This window comes from Vombatus ursinus, unplaced genomic scaffold, assembly GCF_900497805.2.
Source record: "Vombatus ursinus unplaced genomic scaffold, bare-nosed wombat genome assembly UNPS02000580.1, whole genome shotgun sequence".
Lineage (NCBI taxonomy): Eukaryota > Metazoa > Chordata > Mammalia > Diprotodontia > Vombatidae > Vombatus > Vombatus ursinus.
This window is the reverse complement of record NW_020940358.1, coordinates 2,861,062-2,877,520: the sequence shown is the minus strand read 5'-3', so window position 1 is coordinate 2,877,520 and position 16,459 is coordinate 2,861,062. Positions and strand designations below refer to the sequence as shown.

At 45.3% G+C, this 16,459-nt stretch overlaps 1 protein-coding gene across 1 annotated transcript in view; it reads right to left on the bottom strand.

Moving 5' to 3' along the window:
• The window catches only part of CACNA1B (calcium voltage-gated channel subunit alpha1 B), a 247,343-nt gene that overhangs the window by 49,993 nt on the left and 180,891 nt on the right, over positions 1-16,459 (bottom strand). The window contains exons 31-32 of the mRNA XM_027849985.1: positions 15,866-15,949; positions 2,812-2,928 (exon numbers count right to left, since the gene is read on the bottom strand). Of these exons, the coding sequence (XP_027705786.1) occupies positions 2,812-2,928; positions 15,866-15,949 (201 nt within the window). The remainder of the gene's footprint in view (positions 1-2,811; positions 2,929-15,865; positions 15,950-16,459) is intronic.

Here is a 16,459-nt window from a genome sequence, read left to right as displayed (position 1 = left end):
AGAGAGAGAGAGAGAGAGAGAGAGAGAGAGAGAGAGAGAGAGAGAGAACTCTAGCTCTGGTCCGATGGCCAACAGGATACAGTCCTGTTTCTGAGGTTACCCTGGAAGGTATCTGATCAGAGAAATGTGGTTTTGCATAACCAAGCCAACAATAATAACAATAATAATGACAATAACTATCTATATTTATGTAGTGTTTTAAGGCATAGAGAACACTTTATATACACTATCTCTGGATTATGAGGGCAGTTGACAAAGAGGCTTAGTAAGGACAGGGGAGGTACTTTGGGGAAGGCTAGGCAGAAGGAAGAGATATCTATAGTGGCCCACCAAATTTGGGGGCTGGGACACCTGAAGGTCAACTATTACCAGGGTTACAGTCACAGAGACCCAGTGGCTTGCCCAGGGGAAACTGCAATACCTCGGGAAGAGGTGGACAGCTCTATAAGGCAACATGGAGAATGAGAGGCCAAAAAATAGAGGGGGCAGCAGCAGGGGAAAAAAATCACAAACTGAGGATACCTAAAGAAAATAAAATATTTTAAAGTAGCTAAATAGAAGGAGGGGTGGGAAAGTGGTGAGAGGGGTCTTTCTGGCCCTGTTTCTCACCTTTGCATCATCCCCACCCCAGCCCAGCATTTGCCCTTAGCAGGTGCCTGACAAATGTTTACATGAGACGATACTGCATCGGTCATGAGTGTGTAACATCTCAGCATGCCCATGTTTGCCTATGACTCTCAGGATCAAGTCCCAGCAGGAAGCCAGGGCACCATCCCTGAGCTGACATTTTGCTGACCAGGCTCTGAAATCAGTATGTGTTTCTTGTTGCCATGAAGAATTTGGGCTCCTGGGTAGAAGCAAGAGGTGAGTGAGGAGGAAAACCAAGCCCAAAGAGAAAAGTCATCGTTAAGAAAAGCAGAGCAGAGGAGAGAGAAAGGAACCCACGTCTGTATTACACTTCACAATTTGCAGGGCAAGAGAGCAGCCATCAGTGACAATGACAATAATGTCACTAATCCATCCTGTGAATATAACCCAGCCTTTGACTTCTCATTCCACCCCCCATGTATTGTTATTTCATTTGATGCTTACAAGGCATGCTTCGATATGTGATAACAAGATATGATAATACAATATATAATATTATATCATATGAAATTATAGTAATAATATAATAATCAAATTACATTTCTATATATTTTACCATTTATAAAGCACTTTCTTCACAATAACCCTAAGGTAGATAATGTCATTCCTCAGATTTGAACATGGAGTCAGTGTGGTATAGTGGATAGACCACTTAACTTTTAAGTCAGAGGACCTGTATTCAAATTCCAACTGTGCTAATTTCTCCCTGTGTGACCTTGGGCAAGTCACTGGGCCTGCTTCCTCCTTTGTAAAATGAACTAGATAAACCCTAAAAAGCTCTTAGGCTCCTCTAGCTCTTAAAAGATCCTATGATACATGAAGTGACTTGGTCAGTAAGGGAACCAAGACTTGAACTCAGGTCTTCTGGACTCTGCTGCCTGAGTCTCTCTCATTTGAGTGATCAGGAAGCTGAGACTGAGTCAAGTTAAGCGATTTGCCCAAGGTCACACAGTGAATCAGGGACAAAGCTAGGAATGGAGGCAAGGGTGTGCTGGAGTCAGCTCAAAACAGCCTTCCAGCCAATTGTTAAATTTTCAGTTCATTTCAGAACATTTATACTACAGAAAGCAGCCGATTCTACAAATCAGGGCTTGATTTTGTTTTGTTGATTCTCTAGACTTAAGAAAGTGATGGAGAAAATGTTAATAACACAGATTAAACTTCAAAGTATGCCCTGTGCACATTGGGTGGGGTTTTTTTTGGGGGGGGAAGCTAGTTGTTACCCATTTGCTAGCACACTCCTGATTAGAATCCAGATTTCTTGATACCCAGTCAGACCCTTATAATGCTTCAGCGCAGTCCCCTTGGTACCTCAATCAGAGGCTACAGAAGTGGTGTGACAGATCCTGTGTCTGTCCCAGGAAATGCTTCTCACGTTCTCGTGGGTGAGGAGGGGAGGGGGAGAGGAGAAGGAAGGAAAGGGAAAGAGAAGGAGGGAGGGAGAGAAAAGAGAAGAGAAGAGAAGAGAAGAGAAGAGAAGAGAAGAGAAGAGAAGAGAAGAGAAGAGAAGAGAAGAGGAGGAGGAAGAAAGGCAGAGAGAGGAAAGGGAATGGGAGGAGAGGGAGGGAGAGGGAGAGAGGGAGAGAAAGAGAGAGAGAGAGAGAGAGAGAGAGAGAGAGAGAGAGGGAGAGAGAGAGAAGATGAAGGGCTTCACTTCAGCCACAGGCCAGAAACATCACAACATAGTCCCAGTGGGTGGGCAGGGGTAATGCTTACTTGGGCAGGGCAGATACCAGGCAGAACACGCAGCTGCTGCTTGCTCCCTGCGTGGCCCTGGATGGGGAATGCCCCATTGTCGTCTAGTTCTGCTTGGTCCCAGAGCAAGCTAGACCCACAACTAGCTTAAGGGGAATAATCCCTGCTTTCTTCTACCTCTCTAATAATAGCCTACATTTGTATAACACTTTAAAGGATTCAAAGCTCTAGGCATACATTATCATATTTAAGCTTCACAAACATTCTGATGAGGTAGAATTATCTCCATTTTACAGATGATGAAAGTGAGGCACAGAGAGGTTAAAGGACTTACCCAAGGTCACACAGCTAGTTTGAGTGGCAGAGGTGGGTTTTGAATGCCAGTCTTCCTGACTCCAAAGCCAGCTCTCTATCCACTCCATCACACTGCCTCTTCATTGCTTGGCCTGGCAACTGCCCCTCACTCACCTTGAAGGACTGAACGAAGGTCCACAGCAGAATTCGGATAGTGTAGCCCTGGCGAAGCAGCTTGATGAGCCGGGCTGCCCGGAAAAGCCGCAAGAAGCTGAGGTTGATGAAGTTGTTCTGCAAAGAGGAAAGAGCTTTCTCTGACCTTCGGAAACTTATCCCCATGAGTACAGCCCAGCTACGCCCCAAATACCCCCACCCATGCCCCCTGCCACCCCAAAGAAAAAGGGTTAAAAAAAAGAGGTTAAAAAATAAAATAAAAAATTACCGCTTCACGATCTAAGCAGCAATCGGCCACCAGAAAACCTTCCAAAAGAAAAACTCGTCATTGCAAATCATCTCACATGCAGCAAATCAGAGAAAACCCCATTCCACTCCAGGGCCCTCCCTTCACCAGGGCAGGAGAGAATGATCAGAGCCCTGACACACCATCCTGGGCCTGGGCAGGCCTTTTCTAAAGCCAGCTCATTGACTGGCCTTGGAGGGCAGGGTGGGGCCCTAGAGGGAGGGGGTCTCCTGCAGCCTTGCATCAATGATCGAGATTGGGGTCTCCTGCAGTGCTTAGCCAAGAAGGCTCCCAGCTGCCTGGCAGGGCTGCCCACTTGCCAAAGCAGAGCTCCACAGGAGGGGCCAATCCCCGATGTGCAACTGGCCAGCCTCGACAGAGGGTGCCCCGGAGGAGCACTTGTCCCTCCCTTACCCGAGGGGGCTGAGCAGGGAACCTCCGATTGAGAAGCAGGGCATTTTACCCAGTGGACACCGGGCATGTTCCTCAGCCGGGACCACTCAAGGTGCCCATCGCCTTCTTAAGAGTTCAGAGTTATCCCCCTTGAGGCACGGCAAAGGCTGTTGACCTGGGAGTTTGGTGGCTTTTCAGAGAGGGCAGAATACATGTAGCTCACCTTTCCAAAACAGAAACAGACATGAACATGTTTCTCTGCTCTATAGGTGGCTTGAGTGGAAGAGGCACCCGTCCCTCACCCCAGGAACTGGAGCCCCCAGTGATCAGTGAATCACAGCAGCAGGTACAGAGGGACAACAGGAAAGCCCTGTCCAGCCAGGGCTTCCCATAGAAGGGTCGTCAGGTCCAAGCACCTTCCCAGCTCTTTCCTCAAGCCTCCTTTGACCATAGGGTATCCCCTTGGGTGAGTTTCACCCAAACTTCCCCCAAACTGGAACGTATTAGTCTGTGCCAAGTTCCTGGGATGGCCCCTTTAAACATCAGTGAGGGGAAACCAGAGGGGATTGTGTCAGGCTAGTGCCGTCCCTGCCTGATCAGGTCCATGCACATACAGTCTGAGTGTGGTGCTTTGATTTAAAAAAATATATATGCAAAAGCAGCTTAGACTTACACAGCTACTGTATGTCAGACTCAGTCATCAAATAAAGAGAAAAAGACAAACACAAGGGTGTTGAATGAAACGGCGGCGACGGAGGGGCCGAGCTCCCTGGCGGCCACAGAAGCAGGCAGTGCAGTGGGAAGCAGATGCCGGGGGAGTGTCAACTCTCCTGGGCTCTCCCTGCAGGCAGAACCCAGGCTGCTGCTGCAGCCCTCCCTCCTCACGGAGCTAGTTGGGACCCCGGGGCGGGCCCCAGAGAAAGTCCCTGGAGAGCCTGCCCTGAGGACCACACCTCCAAGGCTGCAGTGTCTCTGAGCCCCAGGTTCACCTGGCTATTCCTTTCTCTGCTGTTGCTAATCCCCCTACTTTGAAGAATCACTAAACTCCAGGATATGGGTATCTTTCTCATTTCCCCTCAAGGCTACCGGTAAAGTGGTGTTTTCAGCCTCACTGACTACAGGCTCTCTGGGTACCCAAGAGAGGGAGAGAAGAATTTAAAGCTCAGGACTAGGAGGGTGACCCCGGGGCAAGTCCATTTATCTCTCTGAGTCTCCTGTCTTTATCTGCAATGTGAGAAGAGGAATAACCAACATAGATTATCTCCTCACAGCATTGTGGAGAGGCTCAAATGAGAAAATGTATGTAAAGCACTTTAAAGCACCAGATAAACCTGGGTTATTATTATCATCTCTATTGTTGGGCATTGTTAGCACAAAAGAGGACAAACTCGGGCCTGAGGGTGGGGGACAGGAGCCTCCGGGGAGGGTGAATCATAAGATCACATGTTTAGTTCTGGAAGGCTAATTAGTCTGTCCCCCACATTTCACAGATGAAGAAACTGAGATCCCATTAGGTGACATAATTTGTCCAAGGTCACACAGGTAGTATGAGGCCCAGCTGGGATTTGAACCCAGGTCCTCAGACTACAAATCCCATGTTCTTTCTGCAGCTCTATCTTGATAGAAGGGAATGGGCCAAAAGGTGTTCATAACCTCAGGCTGAGGATATAGTCTATTTATAGGGGTCCAAGGGCCAGAGAGAAGAGGAAGGATAGGCTTTTTGGTATTCTCCTCATTCCTTGTCAGAGACCAGACTACATTACTTTGTAAAAAGCTGGCTGGACAAATAGACTTCCTCCCTCTGCACTCATCCACTAGCCCTGGGTTACAGAATGGTTCCAGGCTTGCAGCAGAGGCCATCCTAGAACCACCTAGGGTCTCCCTAGGTCTTTCCTGGAAGTTCACACCCTCCCCAATACTGCTAGGAAAGGGTCCTAAAGGACGGACAGGGCTCCAGGTCTGGGAAGAGGCTGCAGTGGATTCCCTCTTTCAGGGTTTCATACCAACATGCCTGCCCCAACCAACTGGGACCCGTCTAGTATCTCATCATCCTTCCATCAAATTTGGCATCTGAGAGCAGCCACAAGGCAGAACCAACCATGCCCCAAATTAGCCATTCCTCAAAGATAAGCCCACCTCTGTGGGAGGAGGAAAGGGAAGGGGTTAGGGAGAAGATACAGTCGAGAGAGTGAAAGCTTGCCCTAATTCCTAAGATTCTCCCTGAACTCAACCTCCACAAACTTCTGTCACTTAGCCTAGTTTTTGCACCTCTTCCCCTTAGGCCAAGACCTCACACCTCAGACTCCTGAGGGGACTTAGAAGAACAGGGCCCCCTGAGGCAGCCCAGGAGAGTCTGACTGGAGAGAAGGTATGGAGTTATGGAGGGAGTTGCCCCTGAAGCCTGGGTCTGGGGGAGAAGCACTGCCTAGGCACCCACTGCTAGGCACTGGGGCATCTCCCTCCAATCCATAGCTGCTCTAGCAGTTTTCCAAACTGCATGCATGCCAGATGGCAGGGAAACACCAGGGCAGTATTCCACAGGTCCCCTGGCTGCCCACTGTGTCACTGAGATGAATGTTCTCCATCTGCCTGATTGTTTTCTGTTGCACAAGAGTATCTCCATGCACTGGTTACAAGCCCCTTATGGGACTTCCTTTCTTTGGCTTTGCGATGAGGATGGTTTTCCACCTGAAGCAGCATCAAAGCTTCCCTCAGAGTGAGGCAGGCTCCATGCCCAATGCATTATGGTACAAACCCAGGGGGATAAGGGGCCTTGGGTTTCAGGATGGGACAACTATAAACTGCTTGGCTGCAGGCTGCCTGCCTCCTGGAATCTATGGGCTTCAATCCTGGGAAAAGAAGCAGTAGTTGTGGCCCAGCAGGGCTAGAACAGGTGGGCTCTCCTTCTGTCAGGGCACTCATACTTTGCAGAATCTTCAGGGAAGATGCTGAGGAGAAGAGAAAATTAGGGACCTGGCTTCCAGCTCCAGAGCAGTGGCCTGGCACACAGATTGCTCCTGGGGTTATCCATTTCTGTTGGTTGCTGGTCAAACAAAAAACTTTCCACAGTCACCCAAAGCTACCTCGCAACTGATATGTGTATATCTTGCATATTCTTCTATGTAGAAATATCATCTCCTCCATTGGAATGTAAGCTCCCTGAGGACAAAAGGCCATTTTACTCAGCACTTAGCTCAGTTGCCTGGCACACAGCCAATTGCGGTTCTGCTTAACAGATGCTTGTTGATTGATTAATAAATGCTTGTTGTTGATTGATTTCCAGAATAGTATTTGGAATGGGCCTCTTCCAGTACTAAGGTATAGGTGGGGATTTGGAGACAAAAACTCTTCCATTGAAATGCTGTTAGGGAAGGGGCTGACCCATAGCACAGCTGAGCATAAGGTCTTAAATATAGTAGGCACTCCCCAAAGAGGGCAGTCAAGCAGGCTTGAAGCCTCGGGATTAATTTACCTACAATGTGATAGGCGCTGCTAAGAGCCTTGCATACAAAGGTGAAAATGAAGCAATCCCTGCCCTCAAGGAGCTTACACTCTTTCAGAGAGGATAATGTGTGAATATATAAATACATGTAAAACAGTCACAAGTAAACAGAAAGTATTGGGGGTGGGGGTGGAGGAGGCATTAGCAACAGAGAAGGAAGGAGGAAAGGCTTCATGTAAGCACTTTAGCTGAGCTTGGAAGGCTTCTGTGAAGGGCTTCTAAGACTCATCTCTGACTCCTTTTCCTCCTTGCCCTATCTGCCACGTGCCAAGTTCTTTCAAATGTACCTTTGTGCCACCCCTTGTATCTGTCCTCTATTTTCCTTTCACTCTGGTGGCCACTGCCTCAGTTTGCACCCTTATCACCTCTTATCTGGATTACTGCAGTAGTCTCCAAAATGGTTTCTCAGCCTCCAGTCTCTTGCCTCTCTACCCATCCTTCACATAGCTAAAAGAATCTTCCTAAGGTACAAGTCTGATGATGTCACTTGTCTGCTCCAAAACCTTCTATGTCTCCCTATTGCTCTGACATTTAAGGCCCTCCACTATTTAGCTCCGACCTACCTTTTGGGCTTTATTTCACATCATTCTTTTTCATATACCTCACATTCCAATCAAACTGGACTACTTCATATGCTATTTCCCATCTTTGTCTGCAATGTACTCCCTAGTTCATTTTATCTGAACCTCTTCTTTGCTTACATCACATAATACCTTGTATTATATTTATATGTCTACATGTTGTATTCTCCTCTCCTCAGAGAATATATGTAACTTGTGAGTAGGAATTGTGTCTTTTCTTTTTATCCTGGTATTTCTGGTAAGAGTTAACATTGTATAGCAGGTAGAGCAGGCCTAGGAGTTAGAAAGACCAAAGTTCCAAGCCCACTTCTTAACACATACTGGCTGTGTGACCTTGGGCAATCTCTCTGTGCCCTACACAAGTCTCTAAGGCTATAAGTTACAGAGAAGGTGCTGACCAGCATTGATAGAGGAAGTGTTGTGTCTTGGGAGTTCTCTATACCAATGAAATCACAGTTCTAGATTTCTATCATTGCTTGTAATTAACTCATAGCAGTCACTTAATAAATTATTTCTTGATTCTAACTGAATTACTCATCTGTTACCCCCATGGCATCTCAAGTATAAGGCTGTCTGCAGGATGGATATTCATTAAAGATTTGTGAACTAATTTTTTCATTTGAAAATTTATCACCATGAGACCCAGAAGGGTATATTCTTGGCTTCAGGATCCTACCCAACGTGGCAAGAAGGTATCTTCTTTCAAAACTATAATTATTTCTCCATCTTAGCAGTCCTCTATTCTTTGCCTTTGTCCTTCCTCCACACACACACACACACGTGAGCACATGCAAGCACAGTTCTCACAGGACACAGTCATTCTGAATTCCAATGCCTCCAAGCTCTGGCCATCCGGCCAGGGTCAAAGTTATATTCATTTTATACAATGTGTTTCTGATTCCTGGAATGATTTAGGATAACACCCCCATGCTGGGGCCTGACAGCGGTGTCTACAGTGCTACTCTTGGTCCAAGCATCTGAAATTTCCACAGTCACAGCCTGATGAATGGCTCAGCCCAGTTTTGTGTTCCAAGTCCTGTGGCAGGAGAGTGAGAGTTCTTAGGGGCCACACAGATGTTGTCTTGCCCAGCATCAACAAAAGTAGAATAGAAGCTGCCAAAGGGAGGGGGGAGGAGTGAGAGACAGAAGTCTATGTAGAAGCATATGAGGTTTGGTGCTGTCAAAGGCTGGCTATTTTGGGGTGAAAAGTGACCGAGCAGAAAGTGTGTTACTTGGCGCAGAGATCACTTGGGCAGAATCCTGAAAAGATCAAGGGCCATAGTTGCTATTTGTGACCCCCTTCCAGTTTTTTATATAATCTTCTTTCTTGTTCTTTGTATGTTGAAATGTCTGTATTTGTTGATGACTGCTAACTTCACATCTAAAAGGAGATCAAGGGAGGCCAAGGAAGAAGCAGGAGAGGTATGGAAGCTGGTGACTTGGTTCTGGATCCTCTCCCTTGTATGGTAACTTGAGGGGATTGGTGACTACCATGGTACCGCTGGTCCAGGCTATGCCTCATGCGGCTGCAAAGCTTCCATGAGTAATACAGGCCAATGCATGTAGAAAGTAACACAATTCTGCAATATCAGGTACAGTCCAGTACAATTCATCTGAATCATAGCAGCCTTGCTTCTGGTTTCTGTTCCCAGAGAAGTCTCAGTTGATACTTTGACATACTGGGCATTTCCACTAATGTTTTCAAGAAGCTTCAGTTCAGGAATGGCTGGTGTACAGCATTTCCTACTTTACCTTTCCTGGAGTTCTGTTTCCTGCTTCTGGAAGAAGTGGAGGTGAAAGATCCTGTGGCTAAGCTGGGAGGAGAGACTAGAACACAATCTAAGGAGGTGACTGCAATTGTGCAACAGAAACACCCAGAGCAGAACAAACCTGCCCTCCTGGTCAGGCTGGGTACAACAAGCAGAATGGTGAGGGCTAAGCAGACTCTGGTCCAGAGCCAGCCTTCAGCAGTTTGAAGTCTTTCCCAGGAACTGAGCCTTTTCCAATTCCAGGGGCTAGCTGAACTCTACCCACCCCCTACCTAGACACTGTCTAGACCAAAATAATGCCTGTGGTTGTTTCCCAGCATCCTTTTTAAAACAGGCAGCAAGGCGCACAGCTGCTGCCGAGAGCCCCGTGCCTGCTGGGAGCTTCTGCTGGGCTTTAAGGACCAACAAGCCAGAGAGAAAGAGAGAAGACACGAGGAAGCCAGCTGGGTCCAGGACAACAGCGCAAGACACACACATACTGAGCCTCGCTGGTGCAAGGGAAGGCTACATTTAAAGAACCAAAGGGGGAGGGGGAAGTAAACAGAAAGACGATCAAATCAAAGCAGAAAATTGTAAGAACTGTTAAAATTCATGAAACCAACCGTTTCCTATATGTGATGTTTTCATGGATGGACATTGGCAAGATTATTTACAAAGTGGGGTATTTTTGAGCAGCAGGCGCACAACATACAGACGGAGACATGGGTTTTCGCATTGTATGTTGATTGGATGGCGTGATTCAGCAGGTAGGTTAAGGGAAATAAGGAACAAAACAGAAAACAAAAGAGAAAATGAGTCATCAGGACAAGTAAAAAACTCAAACTCTGAAAACTTCACTGGAAGATTATTTGATTGGGGGGGGTCATTATTCACATTCTCAAAATGCATCACACCAAAACCTGTCTTTGAAAACCTTAAAGTTCAAGGGACTAGGTGGGAAGTCTTTGCATTTCTTTTTGTAATGCAGATTTGAAGGCAATGTTTTTATTTCTAGGCAAAGAAATTTTACTGGAATCTGATGGTTGTTCGATCCTCTTTTGGAGACCCACCTTCTGTATGCCCTCTGACCCCAACAACCACAATCACACCCCCTCATACACCCTTCTTTCCCAGGGGCAAGCCCAGCTGGATCTCATTGGCTTGAGTTACACATTTGGGTGAAGAAAATGACATGCAAGGTTTGTCCAAGGAAGAAAACTACTTCCACAAAGGACATGAGGCCTGACAGACAATAAACCCAAGAGAAAGCACTATGAATCTTTTTAACCTTTACTTGGTAAGGCTAGAAAGGCTGGGAGGGGGGTTAAGGTTGGAGCTCCCCAGGGTACTCAGGGTAATACACAGGGTTGGGGTGGTGTCCAGAAGTTCCATGGCTCAAGTTGTCCAGCTCAAAATTTTCTCTTGGGGTAACCAGCTCAGAATCCACCGCCGATGGTACTGGCTATCTGCTTTCCACAGGAGGGCTTGGCAGGCAGCCAACGCCATGGCTCTACCAGAAATGGAACTTATTCTAATTCTGGGCAGGATAGGCAATGAACAGCATGAGACCACCACAGTCTTGGGGACCGAGAAGGCTCACAGAACCTGGAGAAAGAGGAACCCAGCTCATTTGGAAGCTCATCCATTCCTCTGCTGACCAACTCACTTCAAGGAAGGACATAAGAGAGTTGGGCCTTACCTGCTCAATAGTTTGAGCAATGATACTCACTGCAGGCTTGGGCCAAATTATTTCCCCACCTGCTCAGTATGTATTACCCTAGGTTAGGACACAGAATGTCCAAAATCGGGGTGGAGTGGGCAGGGTGGAGATTTGGCTATGCACACTAGGAAGCATTCAACTCTTGGAAAACAACATAGGGGACAACAGCTGTCTCTGCCCAGGGTGGAGAGGGGAAGCCAAAAGTTCACCCTGTGACCTGCTTGTAATCAGCATTGTTCACCAAGATTTTATGCTTCCCCCACTGCTGTCCCCCTCTTCCCCACCCCATCACTTTAGATTCACCCTATGCAGGCACTACTCACTATTTTCTATTCAACAAGGCAGGGAAATAAATCACTTGAGCCTGCAGGCAATGGAGCTGACAGCTAAGGGTTTGAGGTGGCTACATTTTACCAAAATAAACGTGATTTGCAAGGAGAGCTCCACTGTGTCGAAATGTCTTGAGTGCCTCCAAACTCTTAGAAGAAAAGGTTTTATGCCATGTTGACTGTAGAAGAAATCAGGAACCTACTATGCCTGGTTCCCTTGAAATGAAGGTGACAAGGATCATAGAGATACTGCCTTCATGTCTCTACCCATGGAAACGGCACCCCTAACTTGGTGAACCTGATCAGTGTTGACAGTCACTTTTGATAACTTATACCAAACCAGCAGTCTGTTCCTTTAAATAATAGGGGTTTTGTTCATTTGTTTATTTTAACCCTGGATTTCTTAGATAAGTAAATTCAGTGCCCCTTCATTTTTTCTTTGTCTGGACAATGGATTGTTTTGAAGATCATTATACTTAGAGCTGGAAGACACCATAGAGATTATCCAGTCAAATGTTCTCATTTCAAAGATGAGGAGACTAAGGCCCAGAAAAAAAAAAAAAGGTAAAGTGACTTGTGCCAAAGGTCAAGTGGGTGTTAAGTGACAGTGCCAGGATTCAATTTCAGGATTTTTGTGTTTGAAATTTGGTGCTGTTCCCATTACTCTACACTACCAGTGTCTTGGGGCTATCAAGAAAGATGATAGTAAAAGACTGATAGTGTGTGTGTTCCTCTAGTCAGATAAAGGAGCTCATGAATTTCTCCACATGCAAAAAGACTGATGTTTCTGAGGCTCTAAAGCAACAAATTCCAAGATTCCTTATTCCTGTCAGAGGCTGATGGAGAACAAGGGGAGAAGGTGTACAATCTTTCTCCATCCCATGGCTTAGCTCGGAGTAAACCGAAAGCCAAGTAGCAGGAACCTAGCAGACTTGTGTCACCCTTGTCTTGGGTCATGGCCCAGATTAAGGATAGGGGTAGGGAAGAAGGACTATTAGGGATAACTACAAGGCTAGTGAGAACACTAGGGAGTGGATAAGGAACTCTCCTGCACATGCTTTCATAACTATGGTCTCCCTGGAGGCTAAAGGTTGAACTAGATGACTTCTTCACGTATCTTGTAGCTCCAGAAGCCTCAGGATGTGAAGACTTCAGTTTTATGTTTGTTTGTTTTTTTTGCTGAAAAACTCATGCCTATGTAGGCAAAGCAAAGTGTTTCTTTTAGTTAATTATACAAATAGCTCAGAAAAATATCTATTATTGAGATCTGAGGGTGAGAATTACTCAACAGTGGATCAAAATTGTACTTGGCTTACTGTAGAAACAGCAAAAGACTGAAGGATTTCTCTCCAATAGCTGGGGAGGGATCTAAAGCAAAACTTCCCTGGCATGTGTCTCCTATTTAGATTTTGCTAAGCCTGGGACAGAGGAGACAACTGAAAAAGAATCTTAAGATCTTTCTTATGATTATGAACAAGTTGAAAAAGTTTCCCAAGGAAGATAAATATAAAATACTTCTTGCATTGAGGCATATACATACATATATATATATATATATATATATATATATACACATATATATATATATACACACACATATATTATAGATGTAAGGGGCATGGCTCTTGACAGTTCAGTTGTCTGGGTGTGGATCTGATTGAGTGTTCTGAAGAAAGTGTGCTGAGTGTTCTAACATAGAAACCAATGATTTTCACAATAGGGCAGTTGCTCATTATTTATATATGACTTACTGAGAAAGAGCAGAAGAACATACTTTTGCTCCCTACTGCTACTTGCTATTAAGAAAAACAGAAGCCCAAAGATACTTTTCTGCATTGTACATGGGAAAACAAGAAAGAAAAAGGAAGCAAGAGGAAAAGAATCCTGCCAAAGAAGTAGAGTTGGAGAGCCTTTTTGCCAAGATTAGGAAAAGGGTTGCAGCCTTTTCATAAAAAAAAAAAATGTATAATACTACTTCAGCTGAAGGCATCATCTAAGCTTGAAGCTGCAAGTGATGGATACTACAGCTTCTGTCAAGGAGCAAACTCAAGCTAAGCAGAGGAAAATCTTGCAGGGTGGAACACTAGAAAAGAAACCTAGCAGACATTTTTGTCCAGCTCAGATGCTGTGCCTAGTGAGGTGTTAGTCCAGCATAACATGAATCAGCTCAGTTTAGTAGTGGAAGCATTTGTTCCCACAGAAGCTATGCTCATCAAGAAACTTTTATGGACAGTTCTGAAGACAGAAAGGTAATTATTGAAGTCTGCAGTTCCAGAGCTGTGAGTTGTCCTGGCCACATGAATTTGCTACATGTATGCCTTAGCACCCTAAGACTCAAAGTTTGTGCCCACTCTCTCCATATATACCACATGCATTGGTGGGAGAGTATGATTCAGGTTTATGTGTAGAATGTTGTATAAATATTATGTGTTTGCTTTGCATTTTCAATAAATATTTTAGATAATGTTTTAAATGTTTTAGTGATTGATTTATTAATGGGAAAATGCACTGGTGAAGACTTGTGAGCTACAGTATTAGTAGGAATGATCACCAATGAGGATAACCTATAGAGACCCTAGAAGTACTGAGTATAGCAGCTGACCTCCCATTGGAGAAACCCCAAACTGCCAACATGGAGAAAGGTCAAAGAGAAACAAGTGGAAGACAAAATGTGAGTATCCTTGAGAGGGGGCATAACAATGAAGCTAAGAAGAGCATTTCTGGACAGATACTTAGATCTTCAGTACCCATGGCCACCATAGGAAATTAAGACTGTGTATACACCATCAAAATGAAATGAAGCAAAGAGTCAATCCCATGGGGTCCAAAATGCCCTGCTCTTGAGGTAGAAGCTGTTTGGGAACCTTAATTCTCCAAATAAGAATTTTACCATGGCACCTGATAAGACTTCAAGTATCTGAAGTGCTATCACTAAGAAGGAGCATTAACCTTGTTTTGCTTTGGCCCCAGGTGACAGAACCAGAGGCAAAGAGCAGAAACCGCAAAGAGGGAAATATGGGTTTGATGCCAGGAAAGACTTTCCAGCAATTAAAACTATCTAAAAGTGAGATCAGCTACTTCTAGAGGGCTCAAAGTATAAGCCACTTGCGGGAAGTCTTAGACAGGAAGATGGATGACCATTTGTTGGGCATATTGTAGTAAGGATTTCTTTTGGTATGGACTGGACTAAATGTCAACTGAGGTGCCTTCCAATTCTAAGATTCTATGGTTCTGACATTTATGGGCACAGGCCAGAGAAGACCCCAATAAGTCATTCTGCTTAAAATGTCCCTTCTAAACACAGACCTGGGCTAAGCTCACTCTTCCCAAGACTCAAGCAACATGGCAGGGGTCAGTGAAGTTTCTGTCTTAAACCCTCTTCACCTTCATGCCTACTCCTCTCCCTAGTCTTTCCTTCTTGAGTGCCCTCAGGTTATTCCCTATTTGGATCCTAACAAAACCTTCTTTTAGGGACCAAGCATACCAACTCATTCACACTAAGGTATAAATGACTCAAAAAAGCCCATATGGAGATTTTTTTTCCAGAAGTACTTACATTTGCATATGGAGCAAAGAATTAAGTCAAAGTAACGAAGGAAGTTCTTAACATCGTGTCATCAAGAAGTTTGAAGAGGAGACAGGGGGTGGGGGAAGGAGAGGAGTTGCCTCAGTGTCTGCTGCCACCTGCTGATGAAGCCAGCCCAGGTTCTGGGAAACAGGTACTGCCTTCCCATTGGTGTAATGTCTACAACTTTCCTTTGTTTACACAGTCAAAGCCCACTCAGATAGGCCTTCAGAGGTCAAAGGACATAAGGCTAAGAGAGCCACTGGTCCCTTCATAAGGCTAGAGATGGCGACCAATTGCCACTGATGGCTCCCTGAGCCAGCATTCATGTGAGCCTTTGCTCATGTCTATCATTTAACCCATTAATCCAGACTTCCCTCTTAGACTTCAGCAGTTGGTGGAGAAGATCTGAGATTTTCCTTCCTTCTAGGAGGTACAAATGGCTATCGCTATGGGACTCTGCCTTATCTGTTCTCTTGCATCTGAACTCCCCTTACACCTGTGGGCACTTCAGCTGAAAAGTCTTTGGTCCACTCACAGCTCTCCACTGCACCAATCAGGTAGCCCCTTGACAGTCCCAGTTAATCCCTTGAGTATGAGAAAATCTTCTGTTATGTGACTAATCATGCACTGATCAAATTCACCAATCTGCCACTCAGCTCTCTAGCTCATTTTTACCAGCCTATATACACCCTCATTCAGGAGCCTGTTTGGCTAAGCTGGGGCACAACTTCTCACTCCTGACTCCTCTTAAGGGAAAGCAGAACTAATCTTCCTGAAATGGAAGAGCTCCAGGTGGGTGCTGGTCCTCTCTAGAAGAGGAAGCAACAGCCAGCCCTGGAGGTGCCTCTGGGAGGAATGAAAAGAACACATTTGGTAAGGAAATCTGTTTTTTTTCTGACAATGAGAAAGAAAAAAAATCATACTTACCGCAATCTCTGTTACTAAAATATCAGTAATACTTCCCAATACTGTTACAAAATCAAAAACATTCCAGGCATCTCTGAAATAATTCTAGGAGAAAGAAAAGGACAGGAAATGTTGTCTGACTGATGGTGAAATTACAGAATGAAATGGGAATTAGAGGAAGTAATATTGGGATCGGAATGGGAGCAAGGAACCGATAAAACCATGAACTCTAGATGATCACAGTGAGTCATTCATTGTTAAATGTGTGAGCCAGGGTTACAAGCCAGAAATTGATCAGAGTCCACATCTGGCTACCAAGAAAGACAGGTTTTTGAGTTGTTACTAGGGCATTCCCAGATTTCAAATAGAGTGAGTATGGCTGACATTATCACATGGACATTAGGAGCCACAGGACACATGTTTATGTGGCCAAAGTCCCCTGACCAGAGACATAATTGTGGATATATCCATAAACATGATCCCAACTGGCTAAACAAAATCATCCCTGGCAGCCCAAGTGAGCTTTCTTGGCAAGGATACTGCAGTGGTTTGCCATTTCCTTTTCCAGCTCATTTTACAGATGAAGAAACTGAGGCAAACAAGTGAAGTGACTTG